General features: G+C 45.3%; 1 protein-coding gene across 3 annotated transcripts in view; it reads right to left on the bottom strand.

Annotated features, from left to right (window-relative positions):
* Window positions 1–17851, bottom strand: part of EGF (epidermal growth factor) — a 207314-nt gene that overhangs the window by 85411 nt on the left and 104052 nt on the right. For all 3 annotated transcript variants that reach the window (XR_005744232.1, XM_040329224.1, XM_040329238.1), the window contains exons 12-14: window positions 14585–14733; window positions 7496–7600; window positions 5917–6137 (exon numbers count right to left, since the gene is read on the bottom strand). Coding sequence is in view for 2 of the 3 variants with exons in the window: in XM_040329224.1 (XP_040185158.1) it covers window positions 5917–6137; window positions 7496–7600; window positions 14585–14733 (475 nt within the window). In the remaining variant the exon portion in view is untranslated. The remainder of the gene's footprint in view (window positions 1–5916; window positions 6138–7495; window positions 7601–14584; window positions 14734–17851) is intronic.

The following is a 17851-nucleotide window of genomic DNA, read 5'->3' as shown; positions in this document are numbered from 1 at the left end:
GTGCTTCCGTCGAATTCCGCGTCGAGTATGCAAATTAGTTAGATACGCGAATTCCCGAACGTACGACTGGCCGACGCAGTACATTTACGCCATTTACGTTAGGCTTTTCCCGGCGTATAGTTACCCCTGCTATATGGTGGCGTAAGTGCGGCGTACCAATGTTAAGTATGGCCGTCGTTCCCGCGTCGAAATTTGAAAAAGTTACGTCGTTTGCGTAAGTCGTCCGTGAATGGGGCTGGACGTCATTTACGTACACATCGAAACCAATGACGTCCTTGTGACGTACTTTGGAGCAATGCACACTGGGAAATTCCACGGACGGCGCATGCGCCGTTCGGGAAAAACGTCAATCATGTCGGGTCACACAACATTTACATAAAACACGCCCCCCTGTTCCAAATTTGAATTAGGCAGCCGATTTACGCTACGCCGCCGCAACTTACGGAGCAAGTACTTTGAGAATACAGCACTTGCCCTGCTAAGTTGCAGAGGCGTAACGTAAATCAGATACGTTACGCCCGCGCAAAGATACGCGGATGTACGAGAATCTGGCCCAACATGTTTTAAATTTTTCCCGTGGAAAAAAAACTGATAGGAAATTCCAATTGTCTGTGTGCAACTCCGACGGAGAAAAAACCCACGCATACTCAGAATCAAGTCAACGCATGCTCAGAAACATTGAAATTATTTTTTTTGGCTCGTCGTAGTGTTTTACGTCACCGCCTTTTGGAATTTAGTCTGACAGTGTGTATGCAAGACAGCTTGAACGGAATTCCGATGAAAAAATCCATCGGATTTTAGACCATCGGAGAATCCGATCGTGTGTACGCGGCATAAGACACATTAAATTTCATTTCACAGCACTTAAATCCTCCACCCAGTATGTCCACAGTTGGATCACCATGCTCACTTTTAACTAGTCGAAATACTGTATTTAGAATCTGGAAATGGAGCAACCTCACTAAGGTCTGAACTCTAGTGACAACTGGGTTTTTTAGCAATAGGTTAAAAAACACAGAAAACATCCACAGGATTTTGTTACTAAAACTAAAACTGAAAAAAAAAAACACATAGGGGGAATCGCATAAAGCTGCTGTGCCACTTTTCTGGTTAATGTACTGCCCCAAATTCATGAAGCATTTGCAACAGTTTTGGTTCTGACAGCAACTCGTGCACCACGAGTAAAAAATGCCACTGTTATAGTGTGGCACAATGAATTTCGTATCTTACGAAAGTGGAGATAATGAAGAGCAATTCTCTTTTGGTGTACAGAGAGAGAAATTGGCAAATACAGGTTTTGCAAAAGTGTCCTGTGTGCATTCTGCTTGCTCCAAATTCAAGTACACGTTCGAGACAGGTACGTGAATTTGGTGCATACTGCACCATTTTTAGAACAAATTACAGACACTTTCGAAAAATCTGTCTACATAAGTCTTTATGAGTTCTATGGATTATCTTAAATAGTTACCTAGTTAATCAGGTTAAAAAAAGACACAAGTCCACCTTGTTCATCTGATTTTTTTTTTTTTAAACAAGCACTGTGCCTACATACTCATTATGTAATTCCTATATGATATTCTGCTACCTGTAGCTTGGCTAATGCTTCAGGGTGTTGTCTTTTAAAGTAAATCAAAGTAAATCTATTATAAAATGGGTACTACCATTGCTCATCTCCTAAATATTTGGGCTCCAGGACTGCTAGAATCCATGACCCAGAATTTGTATGCATATCTGCAAAGTCAGAGAAAAGTTAGAAGTTATGGGCCAAATCCACAAATATCCGGCGTAACTTATTTTTTTCCATTTAAGTTACACTGCCTTAAAATTTCTACCTAAGTGCCCGATCCACAAAGCACTTACCTAGAAATTTTGTGCTGTGTAACTTAAATTCCGCCGGCGCAAGGCGTTCCTATTGTAATGGGGGCGATTCCCATTTAAATTAGGCGCGCTCCCGCGCCGGCCGTACTGCGCATGCTCGTGACGTCATTTTCTCGACGTTCATAGCGCAAAATTACGTTACGTCGAGCTTTGTGGATTGCGACGGGTCAATAAAGTTGCGTCGGGAAAAAAAAAAGATACGGCAGGAAAAAAAAAATTCAAATTTAAAAAAAAATCGCGTCGCTGGACAGAAAGGTCTGCTTTTACATGGTGTACTAACTTTACACCATGTAAAAGCAGCCCTAATTTTGCGTATGCAAACTAAAACTTACGGAGAAAAAACGAAGCTGAAAAGCTTCGTGGATCTCCGTAAGTGCTAATTTGCATACCCGAGGTGGCATTTCGACACGAAATGCCCCCAGCGGCGGATGCGGTACTGCATCCTAAGATCCGGCAGTGTAATTCAATTACACATGCCGGATCTTCTGCCTAACTATGGAAAACTGATTCTGTGGATCAGTTCCATAGTTAGGCCCTGTGGGGCAAATCCTCAGCCAGGCGGCGTAACTTAACTTTCAGCAGTTAAGTTACACTGACTTAAAGTTTCTACCTAAGTGCCTGATCCACAAAGCACTTACCTAGAAATTTCAGGCCGTGTAACTTAAGTGCCGCCGTCGTAAGGCGGTCCTCCTCTCCAGGGGGCGTTTATAATTTAAATGAGGCGCGCTCCCGCGCCGGCCGTACTGCGCATGCGTGTGACGTCATTTTCCCGACAGCGCGCAAACGTAATTGACGCCGGGCGGCTTTGTGGATTGCGACGGGACACTAAAGTTGCGACGGGTGAAAAAAAATATACGCGCCGGGAAAACAAATAATTATAAAAAAAAATGATAACGTCGCGCAGCATGCATTCCTGAGGGAGAACTCCATGCCAATTTTCAAAGAAAAAACCGGCATGGGTTCCCCCCCCAGGAGCATACCAGGCCCTTAGGTCTGGTATGGGTTGTAAGGAGACCCCCCCACGCCGAAAAATCGACGTAGGGGGACCCCCTACAATCCATACCAGACCCGTATCCAAAGCACGCTACCCGGCCGGTCAGGAAGGGAGTGGGGACGAGCGAGCGCCCCCCCCCTCCTGAGCCGTGCCAGGCCGCATGCCCTCAACATGGGGGGGTTGGGTGCTCTGGGGCAGGGGGGCGCACTGCGGGCCCCCCCACCCCAGAGCACCCTGTCCCCATGTTGATGAGGACAGGACCTCTTCCCGACAACCCTTGCCGTTGGTTGTCGGGGTCTGCGGGCGGGGGGCTTATCGGAATCTGGGAGTCCCCTCAAATAAGGGGGCCCCCAGATACCGGCCCCCCACCCTAAGTGAATGGATATGGGGTACATCGTACCCCTACCCATTCACCTGTAGGCAAAAAGTAAAAGTTATTAAACACACAACACAAGGGTTTTTAAAATAATTTATTATTCTGCTCCGGAGGCACCCCCCTGTCTTCTTTATTAGCTCTATTACCAGGGGGGGCTTCTTCTTCCACTCTCCGGGGGTCTTCTTCCACTCTCCGGGGGGGGGGTTTCTTCTTCCGCTCTCCGGGGGGGAGCTTCTCCGCTCTCCGGGGATCTTCTTCTATCTTCTCCCCTCTTCCGCTGTTGACTCGGCGAACCCCGGTTCTTCTGCAGATGTCCGGTGCCTTCTTCTTCAGCGCTGGCTGCCTGCTATCTTTGTGTGTTAGCTCAATTACGAGCAGGCAGCCATCGCGGTCTTCTGTGACGTCAGGTTCTTCTCTTCTGTTCTTCTCCCCTCTTCCGATGTTGCCTCGTCGCGTCTTGTCACTGTAATGATGGAAGCGCGCCTTGCATCCCATTTATATAGGCATCACCGTCCCATCATGCTCCGGCAGGTACCCACGTGGTGGGTGCACGTGGGTAGGCACCCACCACGTGGGTACCTGCCGGAGCATGATGGGACGGTGATGCCTATATAAATGGGATGCAAGGCGCGCTTCCATCATTACAGTGATAAGACGCGACGAGGCAACATCGGAAGAGGGGAGAAGAACAGAAGAGAAGAACCTGACGTTACAGAAGACCGCGATGGCTGCCTGCTCGTAATTGAGCTAACACACAAAGATAGCAGGCAGCCAGCGCTGAAGAAGAAGGCACCGGACATCTGCAGAAGAACCGGGGTTCGCCGAGTCAACAGCGGAAGAGGGGAGAAGATAGAAGAAGACCCCCGGAGAGCGGAGAAGCTCCCCCCCGGAGAGCGGAAGAAGAAACCCCCCCGGAGAGTGGAAGAAGACCCCCGGAGAGTGGAAGAAGAAGCCCCCCCTGGTAATAGAGCTAATAAAGAAGACAGGGGGGTGCCTCCGGAGCAGAATAATAAATTATTTTAAAAACCCTTGTGTTGTGTGTTTAATAACTTTTACTTTTTGCCTACAGGTGAATGGGTAGGGGTACGATGTACCCCATATCCATTCACTTAGGGTGGGGGGCCGGTATCTGGGGGCCCCCTTATTTGAGGGGACTCCCAGATTCCGATAAGCCCCCCGCCCGCAGACCCCGACAACCAACGGCAAGGGTTGTCGGGAAGAGGTCCTGTCCTCATCAACATGGGGACAGGGTGCTCTGGGGTGGGGGGGCCCGCAGTGTGCCCCCCTGCCCCAGAGCACCCAACCCCCCCATGTTGAGGGCATGCGGCCTGGCACGGCTCAGGAGGGGGGGGGCGCTCGCTCGTCTCCACTCCCATTCCTGGCCGGCCGGGTAGCGTGCTTTGGATACGGGTCTGGTATGGATTGTAGGGGGACCCCCTACGTCGAATTTTCGGCGGAGGGGGGGTCTCCTTACAACCCATAACAGACCTAAGGGCCTGGTATGCTCCTGGGGGGGAACCCATGCCGGTTTTGATTTTACAAATTGCCGTGGAGTTCTCCCTCGGGAATGCATACCAAATGCCGTCGCTTGAATGGGCCTTTACAAGGTGTGACTAACTTTACACTTTGTAAAAGCAGCCCTAGTTTTACACCAGGCAAACTAAAACTTACGGCGAAAAAACGAAGCACAAAAGCTTTGTGGATCGCCCTAAGTGCTAATTTGCATACCAGAAGAGGCATTTCGACTCGAAATGCCCCCAGTGGCGGATGCGGTACTGCATCCTAAGATCCGGCAGTGTAAGTCCCTTACAGATGTCGGATCTTCTGCCTAACTTAGGAAAACTGCTTCTGAGGATCAGTTCCAAAGTTAGAACCAGAGATACGACGGCTTACGCCGGAGTATCTCTTTTGTGGATATGGCCCTATGTGTCTTATTTACAAACTTGTTTCAGGTTAATGAGTCCAAGTATTGAAGCCAAAGAAACAGAATAATGGCCAGGTAAGTAATATTTTCAAAATGAGAAGTCAGCATGGACAGTATACATATCAAGGGGGACTCAATCAATAAATTGAGTGAAAAATCACTTTGATTATCCAGTCATGTGAAAAGCAAGTTCTGTTTATTTCATCTACATATGCCTGGGCATTCATAATGAACATAGCAACAATTTATTGAGTGAAGGTTCTCAACTCCCTTAGTAAACCAGTCTCATTTTCTCAGAAGAGATATCCGTTAACTTAGATCCATCATGTAAAACTGAAAATCTATTATAAATACTACAGCAATAACGAAAGTTGAAATTCAGTTGTACATATGACCAAATTGAAACAATCATTAGTTTGTGGTACATGGTGGGGATTGAATATGACTTAAAAAGTATATCACATTCTCATTATATATTTTTCTGTCAAAATGGATGATATTCAGCTTTATGCAGACATGTAATAAGTAAATACAGCCTACAGCTCTGTAGTGAAAGAATATATGTTATATATGCAATACCAGTCTTAACATACAATATCTCTAATATGCCGTTGGTAAAAAGTTAATCCTATTCCAAGCTAGTGCTTTTTTACAAAATAAAGTGCATCTGATTTCTGTAATATAAACAGCGTTTAGTAATTTGACAGTTTATTTTTTTTACATGATTTTTTACCAAAACCTCACCTACATCATGGGATAGGCTGTGGCGATTGGAGCCATCCAGATCTGAAGATTCAACGACAGATTTCTTGGCATCACACCAATAAAGCTTATTAGTGAGGGTGTCTACAGTGATTCCACTTGGCCACACAAGGTTTGTATTGATCACAATTCTTCTGTCCCTTCCCTCAAGACTGGAGCTTCCTATTTGAGGAGCAGATCCTATATCTGTCCAAAACAATTTCCTAAAAGAGAAAGAAATTCCAATTCTAAAACACTAGTACTATTATATAATTTTCAAATCCATGACAGTATTAAAGGGGAGGTTCACCCTAAAAACTACTTTTTCTTATTACACTGGCCCCCCACATTACAATACGATTATGTCTATTAGTTTTTTTTTGATGCTGTACATACCTTCGTACAGGTATAATTCACCCGTGGCTTCCGGGTTGCGAGTCCCGCGGGAGTGGGCGTTCCTAACATGCTGGTGATTGACGTTTTGACAAAAAACGAGCTCCCCCCGTCGCGCAAGCCGCATCACGATTGGTGAAAGGAGCCGAACGGCGATGCGCAGGCGCAGTATAGCGCCGACTCGCCGTTCGGCTCCTTTTCGGGTGAATTAGCTGTACGAAGGTATGTATAGCATCAAAAAAAAAACTAATAGGCATAATCGTATTGTAATGTGGGGGGCCAGTGTAATAAGAAAAAGTCGTTTTTAGGGTGAACCTCCCCTTTAAGTAGGGCACAATAAGGTGGCTGTTCTTACCTTAAAGGGGTTGTAAAGGTTTGTTTTTTATTTTCTAAATAGGGTCCTTTAAGCTAGTGCATTGTTGGTTCACTTCCTTCGATTTCCCTTCTAAATGTTTTTTTTCTTTGTCTGAATTTCTTACTTCCCGTTTCTCCTCAGTAAGCTTGCCCCCATCATCCGAGCCGTTCTGGCTGGGGGGTTAGTCAGCCAAAGCAGCTTACTGAAGAGAAACAGGAAGTGAGAAATTCAGACAAAGAAAACAAAGAAAAAAAACATTTAGAAGGGAAATCGAAGGAAAAGGTAAGTGAACCAACAATACACTAGCTTAAAGGAACCCATTTAGAAAATAAAAAAACAAACCTTTACAACCCCTTTAAAACAAAGCCGAGGTCCATGATCTGCCACTCCAACACCCAAGAACAAGTGAAACTTTCATTTACGGTGCACACAAGTACACTCCCAGTCTACCATAGTGAAATAATCAGTGCTTAGGCAAACTATTGCTAGGCGCAAGAGCTAACATATGAGTGGCAAGCTTAGATGTATGAGACAAGAAGAAAAGTGGCGGCAGGTCCAGCATAAAAGTTTCCAAGTTTATTGAAGAAAGATTAAAATCCTGGACAAGACATGCATAGACACAGCTTATATTAGCAAAAGCAAACACGTTTAACACTACTGTGCTTAATCATTGCTTAGATGTATGCCAATATCAACTTTCAGAAAGCTGGTATTTGCGTGGGACATTTTGGGGGACTGTAGTGATGGACCTGAGATGGCACAAGTGTACCATCTTTTCGACAGGCTTACTTTAAACACACATTAGAAAACTAACAATTCACTACTGATTCATACCCAGCCCGCGGATGTAGACAAATTCCTCTTGGCTGATGCAAGTTGTCATGGATAATCTTTTCTCTGTTTTCTCCATTCAAGTCACTCCTTTCAATGCAGGATTTTCTATTTATTGTGAAAATAAACAAGATGATGAACTAATTAATGCATAATTTAGTATAACAATGAAAATAAATTCACTGGTACAGGAATTTAAAAAGCAACCACTTTATATCTATGTCCATATCTACTATGTACCCATTAATGCACAATTCGTCAGGAGCACACACGCATGCTCCTGACCAAGTCTGCATGCACATTCAAAAACATCCCATATTTGCGGCATTAGGGGCCAAATTCTCAAAACCATGTGTAAATTTAGGATTATCTAACTTATGTCATTTAAGTTACGGCGCCCTAAGTTGGTGTCGTAACTACCGTATTCTCAGTGCATTTGCGCACAAAACTGCGCCATCCTTAACTTAAGTTTCAATGCCTAAGGCGTGGTTATGGCAAGTGGGAATGAAGTGGGCGTGCTTCATTGTAATGAGCCGTGACCCCATGCAAATGAAGTGCCGGCCGTACTGCGCATGCGCGCACGAATCTGGACCTCAATGCGCATGTGCAGAACTTTGGTCAGCGCAATCAGTGAGATAGGTAAAAGGCCAAGCGTACTTAGTTTGAAGATCGCCCTGTGTATAAATAGCCCCAGTCAAACACACTTCAATTGCAAAAGTATTTCCCTGTGTTCCCTTCCTAAAGCAAGTTGCTTCTGCTTTGAACGTTTGTCAGTGTTTGTTGGTAAGATTGTTTTGTGAGAAAAGTGTTTGTGGAGTTGGAGGGTATAGTTGGTGTTTGTTTTTGCTAATTTGTTTTTTGTTTTGATTGTTTGCCTGTTTGTTTTTCCTAATAGTTTTTTGGGGGTTTTGTTTATATTTTTTGTTTTCCTTTTTTGCCTGTTTGATTTCGAATTAATAGTAGCTGTCTGTTTTTTTTTTATTTTGGCTTGTTTGTATTTTCTTTGGTGTGTGTGTGTATTGTTGTTTGATTTTTGGGTGAGTTTCCTGTTGCTGGGTGTTGTCTGTCATGGCTCCCAAGCGCAGGAAGCTAAATTTTACACCGGCAGAGAAGCATATACTTGCTCAGGGCGTCATTAAATTTGGGCGATTTCTCCATGGCCCAGAGAGCCACACCACCACCCCGGCCAGGAGGAAGGAGATCCTTCAAAAGATCACCGATCGGATCAATGCGGCGGGGGGGGGGGGAGACCAGGACCATCGCTGGAGTTCAAAAAAAAATAAATGACTTGAGGAGCGTGTCCCGGAACAAGCTGGCAACGCTGCATGCCCATACCAGGGGCACTGGAGGAGGGGGACCCTGCCCAGTCAGGATGAGTGAGGAGGAATGGGCAGTGGCCCAGTGTTTCCACCCACAGCAGGTGGTGGGCCTGCCTGGCTTTGACAATGATCCTCTTATGAGGACAGGTAATTTTTGGGAATTTCTATCTGGTGATTAGCATGTGTGGGTGGGGGAAGGGAAGATGTGCCAAGTGTATGGATCCAACAACCTGTGATTGTTTTGTGTCCTCCCCAGATGGCCAGGAGGTTGCAGCCCCATCAGCCCAGGAGGTTGCAGCCCCATCAGCCCAGGAGGTGGCAGCCCCATCAGGTCAGGAGGTGGCTGGCCCATCAGGTCAGGAGGTGGCAGCCCCATCAGGTCAGGAGGTTGCTGGCCCATCAGGTCAGGAGGTTGCAGGCCCATCAGGGCAGGCTGCTGCACCACCCCCAAGACAGGCTCATGCAGAGTCCCAAGAAGGGCAGGATTCGCCATGGGAGGGGAGTGCCCACAACTCCCCTAATTTGGATGTTGAGTGGGAGGAGGATGAGGGGGAGGAAGATGACAATATTCTGATTGGGCAGGAAATAATGATGGGCCAAGATATGACCTTTGAATCATCCCCTGAGGGAACCCCACAGGCGCCCAGAAGTCAGGCCACCATCATGGGTCGCCCCTTCCAACCCTCCTCCAACATGCAGCAGCACCCATGGCTCACTCCAACTCCTCCTCCAAGGCCACAAGCCTCAGGGGCAAGTAGGATGCCGACCCCTGAAAACAGGGGGGGGTTGGTGCGTCTGCCGGTCAGTCTGTTGAGGGACAATGTCCGGCAGACCCGCAGTCTGTCTGCAATACAAAAAACTCTGAGCAAGGTGGAGCGCAGCCTGGGTGCAATGAGGGAGTCACTGGGTGACGTGGCCACCAACTCCGTGGGGGTCATCACCTGTTTGTGGGACCTGAGGAACGCCACAACAGGTGTGGCCCAGGAGGTGACTGCCCTCACCCAGGCTGTGCAGGCCAATACCCGGGCTGTGCAGGCCAATACGGCTGACATAACTTCCTGTCTGACAAGGATAGCCGTTGCCTTGGAGGGAAGGCCAGCAGGAGGACAGACACCAGGGGAGGCTGCTTCCTCCCCTGTACAGTCCCCCCGCCCTGAAAATACTCCCTCCCCTGCACAGTCCCCCCCCCTGAAAATACTCCCTCCCCTGCACAGTCCCCCCCCCCTGAAAATACTCCCTCCCCTGCACAGACCCCCCCCGTGAAGATCCCCCAGTCGGCCGTGGCCGTCCCCGTGGCCGTCCCCGTGCCCGTCCCCGTGACCGTCCCCGTGCCCGTGGGCAGCCCAGAAGGAGCACTCGGCAACATCCCTAATTTGCAGGGGTACTATTTTTTTTTTTTTTTACACTGTACTTATGATTTGGTTTATGTGTGTGAATGATGTGTGAATGTGGGGGGATGGCATTCCTGAAAACATAAGGGTGTCACCCTCAGTTTTGGTGGAGTAGGGATCCCCAGGACCAGGGAGAAGTCATCCTAGGTTCCTGAATGGTGTATGAATGCACAGTGACATAATTGGAGCCGTGGCGGGGCGTTACTGCTCCCAAGTACCAAAGGGGGGTGGGGGTACTTGGATCTAATCCAATTCGATGTGCATGTGATGTGTCTGTGCTAGGGACCACAGTGACATGCATTCATGCATTCTCATTGTGAGATAATTAATGTGCGTTTTGTAAATAAAAATAAACATTCTCTTTGGCATATAAGTAATGTGCATTTATTTACCAAAATAAAGATTTAAACGTCACATAATCTCTGTGATTTGGTCTTGGCAAATCAAAAACAAAAATAGTATTAGGATGCATTTACTGGGCAAAGATGCCTTCAGACAGTTGTCTCCTGATTGCCTGGCCCTCAGCAGACCGGGTAGAGGGGTTTGGGGGGGGGGGGTTGCCTGGGTGGGGGGTTAGGTCAGGAGATATCTCCACATGCATGCCCCTTCTTAATGCAAAATTGTGCAGTATGCAACATGCACCAATAATTTTGCATACAAAGTCTGGGGAATACAATAGTGTACCCCCAGTCTTGTCCAGGCATCTGAATCGTGACTTTAGCATGCCAAAAGTCCGCTCTACTATAGCCCGGGTCTGGCTGTGCACCTCATTGTATTTTCGTTCTCCGGGTGTTTGGGGGTTCCTAAAGGGGGTCATCAGGTGGGGTCCCAATGCATATCCTGAGTCACCTGTAAGGGAAAAGACAGGAGGATATTAGTCATGCATGTGCCCCTTGTGATGTCTCCATCATGGGGGGGGGCATACCTGACACCAATGTCACTCACCAATCAGCCAGCTGTCTCCATACACGTTCATCTCAAAGTCTCTGTAGATCTTGGTCTGCCTTAGTATGAAACTATCATGGCACGAGCCGGGAAACTTGGCACAAACGTGCCAGATGAGGCCATGTGCATCTACGATCATCTGGACATTGATCGAATGCCAGCCTTTCCTGTTTCTGAACAGGTGTTCAGTATCATGGGGGGGCTGGAGTGCCACATGGGTGCAGTCAATCGCCCCGATGATCTTAGGAAAGCCAGCAATATTGTAAAAGTCTGTCATTGCTTGCACACGCTGGTCCTCCTGGGTGGGCATGACAAACTGGTGGCTCATGCGCCGCAGTATGGCAGGGACCACCTGATGTAGGCATTTACTCATGGTTGACTGCACCATGCCAGCCACACCTCCAGATGCTCGCTGGAATGAGCCACTCGATAAAAAATGGAGGGTTGCCATAACTTTTTCAAGAGGTGTCAGGGCATGGGAACGTAGGGTTGGGGCGATTAGATCCTCATGAAGGAGTTGGGTGATCTCCAGGATGGCCTCCCTATCAAATCGGTAGTTGCCGATGACCTCATAAACTGGCATTTGCCAAATATCACGGCGTGGCCGATAAACACGCGCCTGTGCCCTCATCCTCCTCCTCTGTGCCCTCCTCCTCCTTTGTGCCTGTAAGGCAGCAAGTGCCGTCAAAATCATTGCTGGTCCTGGCATTTTTCAACAACAACCTTCACAACTAGAGCTGTAACCTCTAGTCACTTCCTTCTGCAAACCCTTCCACAGCATGTGTAAAATTAGGGCTGGTTTTATAATGTGGAAATTTAGTCAGAAAAACTAACAGGTGCGCACAGGGCGGAAAATACGGCACACACACTTAATTCTGAGAATCGCCCTAACTCCCTCATTTGCATCTTTGCCTATCAAAAACAGCGGCGAGCCTAGCGTAATTTGCGCCCGGGAATGCGCAGGCGTAACTAATTTAAGTACGGCTGAAAATACGGAAATCTTTGCTTAAGTCGTTTTGACGATCGCGCGCAAATATACGCGCAGTGTAAAATTAGAAAAATGGAGTTAAGTCTGCGTATCTCTTTTGAGAATTTGGCCCAAGATATCTATCTTTGACAGTAATTACTTGACAAAGCTGCATTGAAAAAGAGTTCATAGTTCAGATTTTTCTAGTGCCTCATATTAAAAGCAAACAAAGTAGAAATACATTACTATGACTGTATCCTAATCACCTGACTCTTAGCAGGTCAAGTAATTATCTGTAAAGCTACATTGCTTGACATTATAATAGAGCAGCATAGAAAATGTACTTTCTAGACAGAGCTAGACGCATTCTCTGTTGGATATTGTCAGGTAAATTGTAGTATGGGACAACTCAGGGGATTGGTGAAAGTGACAATCAACCTGCACATGGGAGATATAGTATAATATGGTGCATACCCTAACTTCAGGGACATTGGAGCATGGGAAAGTTGGTATGTATAAATTGAGGTATCAACAAACAGCTTTGGATACCTGCAACCCTATAACATTAACATTTGGGAGGTACGTGACTGATGCCGCGTACACACAATCGGTCAAACCGATGAGAACGGTCTGATGGACCGTTTTCATCGGACCAAACCGATCGTGTGGGGGCATCATCGGTTATTTATCCGTAGGTTAAAAAAAGCAATCTTGTTTTAAATTTAACCGATGGATACCTAACCGATAGAAAAAAAACGATCGTTTGTAGGCACAACCATCGGTTAAAAATCCACGCATGCACAGAATCAAGTCGACGCATGCTTGGAAGCATTGAACTTCGTTTTTTTCAGCACGTCGTTGTGTTTTACGTCACCGCGTTCTGACACAATCGTTTTTTTAACCGATGGTGTGTAGGCACGACTGACCATCAGTCAGCTTCATCGGTTAACCAATGAAAACGGTCCATCAGACCGTTCTCATCGAATGGACCGATCGTGTGTACAGGGCATCAGTCTAAGAACAAAATGTTTCCTAAAAAACATTATATTTTAACCCCCTGGAACAATTGCAGTCCTTTTTACTATGGAGGAACCACTTGAAATAGTTCATAGGTTTCGGGAAACACTTGAATGTAAGAGGTTTGAAATGATGGCTGATAGGTGCTACCCCAGACAGGAAGTTAAAGATTAATATCTTTCACAGTTCTTTGGTTTTGACAGGTTTTCTTTGGGTTCAACCCACTGATCATGTGCTATAAGAGAGAGACAGTGGTCCAGAGCAGAGAGGTCATCGGGACCTGGGGCTTGTCCCCAAAGACTCCAGCACATGGAAATGCTACTTTTGGATCTCCTGATTATACATATACTCTACCTTTGCAGGTATGCTGGGGCAGCACATAACCTTAGTTAGGATTAGGGATGTAGTCTTGCATGTGGACTTTGTAATATTTTGCACTATTCCAAGTAAAGCTTTTAAAACCTTGTTCCTACCTGGTCTGAAGTTACTAAGGGGGTGTAATGCAAGTAACTGGAACCTTTTTACAGTTCAGGTCACTAAAGTACTTTGAGGTATAAAGTCATCAGTACAAGAGTTAATACAGTGTGAAGAGGCAAGTGGTTACCTAGGGTAACAGAAGTTTACCAAGCAGCCTGTCAATAACCGTGTGCCTGAGATGGGTGGGATAGCCTCTTGCAGGAGGGAGTTGTTGTTGGTGCTCCATCCATGAGCGGTCCATCCCCATAGCAATGGGAGCAGACCAGCACCACAGAGGTCCCCAGCCTGTACACAGGTACTGAAGAGTTAAGTGAAGTCGAGTACACATGTGTAGTCTACACTGAGTGCACGGCGGGACCCCATAGTGTTACCCGAGAGTGAGGTAGTTGTAATACACTGGACAGGTGGATGTGGAAAAGACTCAGCGTGTCCCTCCTAAATGCAAGTTATGGTGAAGGTATACATTGTCACAGAGACCTGAGAGTTACACAGTGTATGTTCGTCTCTAAAAGCAGAGGCCTGCCTTAAGGTCAAGTATTCCCAGACAGCTATGTCCCAGGGCATTGATAAAAATGGCACAGAAGTAAAGGTACCCCATGCGTAGTCAAGTGATCCTGTTACATGTGCCTAGTGCAGCCCAGAAGAACCCAACCTGGGAGTAGTCCTCCCATATAACCCAGACTTGGAATCCAACACCGCCTACCCCCTCTTCCACTTTACATGCTAAAATGATTAAACTTACAGCTCATTGCACATTAGTGTCAGTAGGTCGTACTGAGTTTTACGTGAAAGAATAATGATTGGGGTTTCTGTAATCATAAAATAAAAACAGACAGTGAAAATTGTAGCGCCCAACCTGCAACTCCCTCACCTCAAGGAACTCTAGAAACCTCTGAAGGATCCCCATTGAACCAAAGCTGAGAAAGGCTGCCGTACAAGATGTATACGCGTTTTTAATCCTCTGTAAGATACTTACCCTCTGTCAGTCCAGTACAGCTTTCTGTTTATGGCATCAATGGCAAGTCCCTCTGTAGTGTCTACATCTTCTGTAATCACTTTTTTTCGACTGCTGCCATCCATCTTTGCACTTTCTATGCACTTCAGAGCTGTGTGTGCAAAGTAAATCTAAGAATAAAATTGTACAGACACATAAAACATAATGACTACATATATGGGTTCTAGATAACTCATAGTAGTAAAAAAAAATGTATATGTAATGTTCATTAATCTTCCCTAAAATAACATTGCAGTTCCGTGACTATAAAATCTTATTAGATAAAAGAATAGATACCACAGAACATCTGTTTTCACATATACATACAATGTACAGTGACGTTTATTTATTTCAATCAAGGCTGTTATAGGAAGAATTATGTGAAGTACAGTGAAGTTAATTAGTCCAATAAAAAGTGGCTAAATAATTTAAACTATCTTTATGCCCCTTGACCTAAAATCTTCAAAAACCTCTTGCTTTAGGATAGGACATAATTGATATAACATTTTACTAGACATTTGTTGTCTGCTGTCACTATGACTGGTAGATTAATTAAGTGTCGATGAAAACCATACAAGGCTGCCCTCTTGTGGAGTATTATGGGTATTACAATAATATGCACATAGACATCTTGTGGAATGTTACCAAAAAAAAATGTGAACAGGCAGGCAGTATTTTTAATGTAGAAGGGACATACTATGTCTCTTCTGCGTTAAAGTTATGTATCTACCAGTCTACACTTCACACTGAGCTGTGCAGCTCAATGTAATAATTACAGCAATGCCGGGATGACTGAACTCCCGCATTTGCGTGATAGTGATGCCATCTCGGCCCAGCCCATGGAAACTGCCAGGGATCGATACCTGGAAGCCACAAGGCTGAAGATGTGGAGCTTTGATACATCCGTTATTACCAAAACAGAAAAGTGAAAGTGACAGTTATGAGAAATCCCAAATTTTACAGCTGGTGAGGGAAAATCCTTGATTCAAAAAATCTGTTTCAACAGCTAATGGGGGAGCTCCCTCGAATTTGCTGAGATCCTCTCATTTCCTATTGCATCTGCAAGACATGAAGAACAGAGAAATCTCCTCTACAGGACACAAAAAAAAACATAAATACTTGGATAATGAACTCACTCAATTTTGTCACTGAAAAAAAAAGTGATCAATAACATCGTATCTACATTTATGTACAAAGGCACTGGCATGTAAAATTCCTATTGTAACACAGTTCTGAGCAAACGGTGCAATTTAAAATATATATATACCGTGTTTCCCCGAAAATAAGCCCGGGTCTTATATTAATTATGCCAACAAAAGACACAGTAGGGCTTATTTTCGGGGTAGGTCTTACCATGTAATGTGCTGTCTTCTCTCCCTCCCTGCCTATCAGGAATCCCCAGTGTGAACTCAGTTAAAATGCTTGTACAATCCTATAATCCACTCTATTACAGTATTATATAATGTACAATGTGTGCGTTTCTGTAATACAATTGTGCCAAATACATTTGTTATAGCGCCGCTCTGCATTTTTGTTACCCGCCGGAGCTCTCTTCCCCGCAATTATATTACAGAAACACACACATTGTACATTATAAACTACTGTAATATAGTGGATTATAGGATTTTACAAGCATTTTTAACTAGGGCTTATTTTCGGGGTAGGGTTTATATTGCTGCCCTCTTGGAAAATAACGCTAGGTCTTATTTTCAGGGTAGGTCTTATTTTTGGGGAAACAGGGTATATTAAATGTAATAAAAATCATAAATACACTGTACTAATACATATGCTATATTTCAAAGTTTAGGCAATAATGTTTTACTTATTGTAAGATATTTGAATATTAATATCATAAACAGTGTTCATTGAGAATGAAGGTGATTTCTAAATGCTTATTCAGAAGTGATCATATTGCTTTATGTGGAGATTCAAAGAAACTGGGACAAGGGTCTTAAGGAGATAAAGATAAGGCGAATCTACCTAGAGAAGATACATGCAGAAACAAAAACATAACATGGGTTCTAATCCTGCCCTATATTATACAAACATTTTAACTTGCACATCGAGGGCCAGATCCACGTACATCGGCGCATGTTTACGTCCGGCGTAGCGTATCTCAAATACACTACATCGCCGTAACTTACAGCGTATTTCCCGTATCCACAAAGAATTTGCGCCGTAAGTTACGGCGGCGTAGTGTAACTGTGTCGGCGTAAGGGCGCGCAATTCAAATGGATGAGATGGGGGCGTGTTTTATGTTAATACGTCTTGACCCGACATAAATGACGTTTTTTCTGAGCGGTGCATGCACCGTCCGTGGGGGTATCCCAGTGCGCATGCTCCAAATTAACTCGCAACAAGCCAATGCTTTCGACATGAACGTCATTCTACGCAAAGCCCTATTCGCAAACGTTTTACGCAAACGACGTACACGACGGAAAATTTGACGCTGGCCCGACATCCATACTTAACATTGGCTGCACCTCATATAGCAGGGGTAACGTTACGCCGAAAAAAGCCTTACGGAAACTACGTAAAAAAATGCACCGGCCGGACGTACGTTTGTGGATTCGCGTAACTAGCTAATTTACATACTCGACGCGGAAATCGACGGAAGTGCCACCTAGCGGCCAGCGCAAATATGCACCTTAGATCCGACGGCGTACTAAGGCGTACGCCCAGCTTCAGGCGTATCTTGTTTTGTGAATACAAAACAAAGATACGCCGGAGCAACCTAGCAGTTATGCAGCGTATCAATAGATACGCCAGCATAACTGCTTCATGGATCTGGCCCCTAGTATTGTACCTATCAACTAACCCATCCAGCATAACTATAATACTAAAGCCTTGTACAAAAGATTGGATGTTCCAACGGGAATTGTGTGATGACAGGCTGTTGGTGGAAAATCAGACCATTTGTATGCTCCATCGGACAATTGTTGTCGGATTTCCGCGGACAAATATTGGATAAAATGCTTTAAAATTTCCCAAAAAACTAATTGTGATGACAGATTATCCAATCGTGTGTACAAAAGTCCTTCAGAAAGAAAATCCAAAGTACAAACACGCATGCTCAGAAGCAATGCTAACCGTAACACAACATTAGCAGAAGTTGCCCAAATGGTGGCGCTAAAGAGTTGAAAAGCCACGTAGTTTCATGTTTGTTGGCCAACAATTCTTTGCCAATTGTATGCATTGTAAGTTCATGGCCAACGCCCTACACTTTGTCCGCGGAAAATCCGATCGTGT

This window comes from Rana temporaria, chromosome 1 (assembly GCF_905171775.1).
Source record: "Rana temporaria chromosome 1, aRanTem1.1, whole genome shotgun sequence".
NCBI lineage: Eukaryota > Metazoa > Chordata > Amphibia > Anura > Ranidae > Rana > Rana temporaria.
The sequence above is the reverse complement of the archived record's forward strand: the minus strand, read 5'-3'. Positions and strand labels throughout refer to the sequence as shown.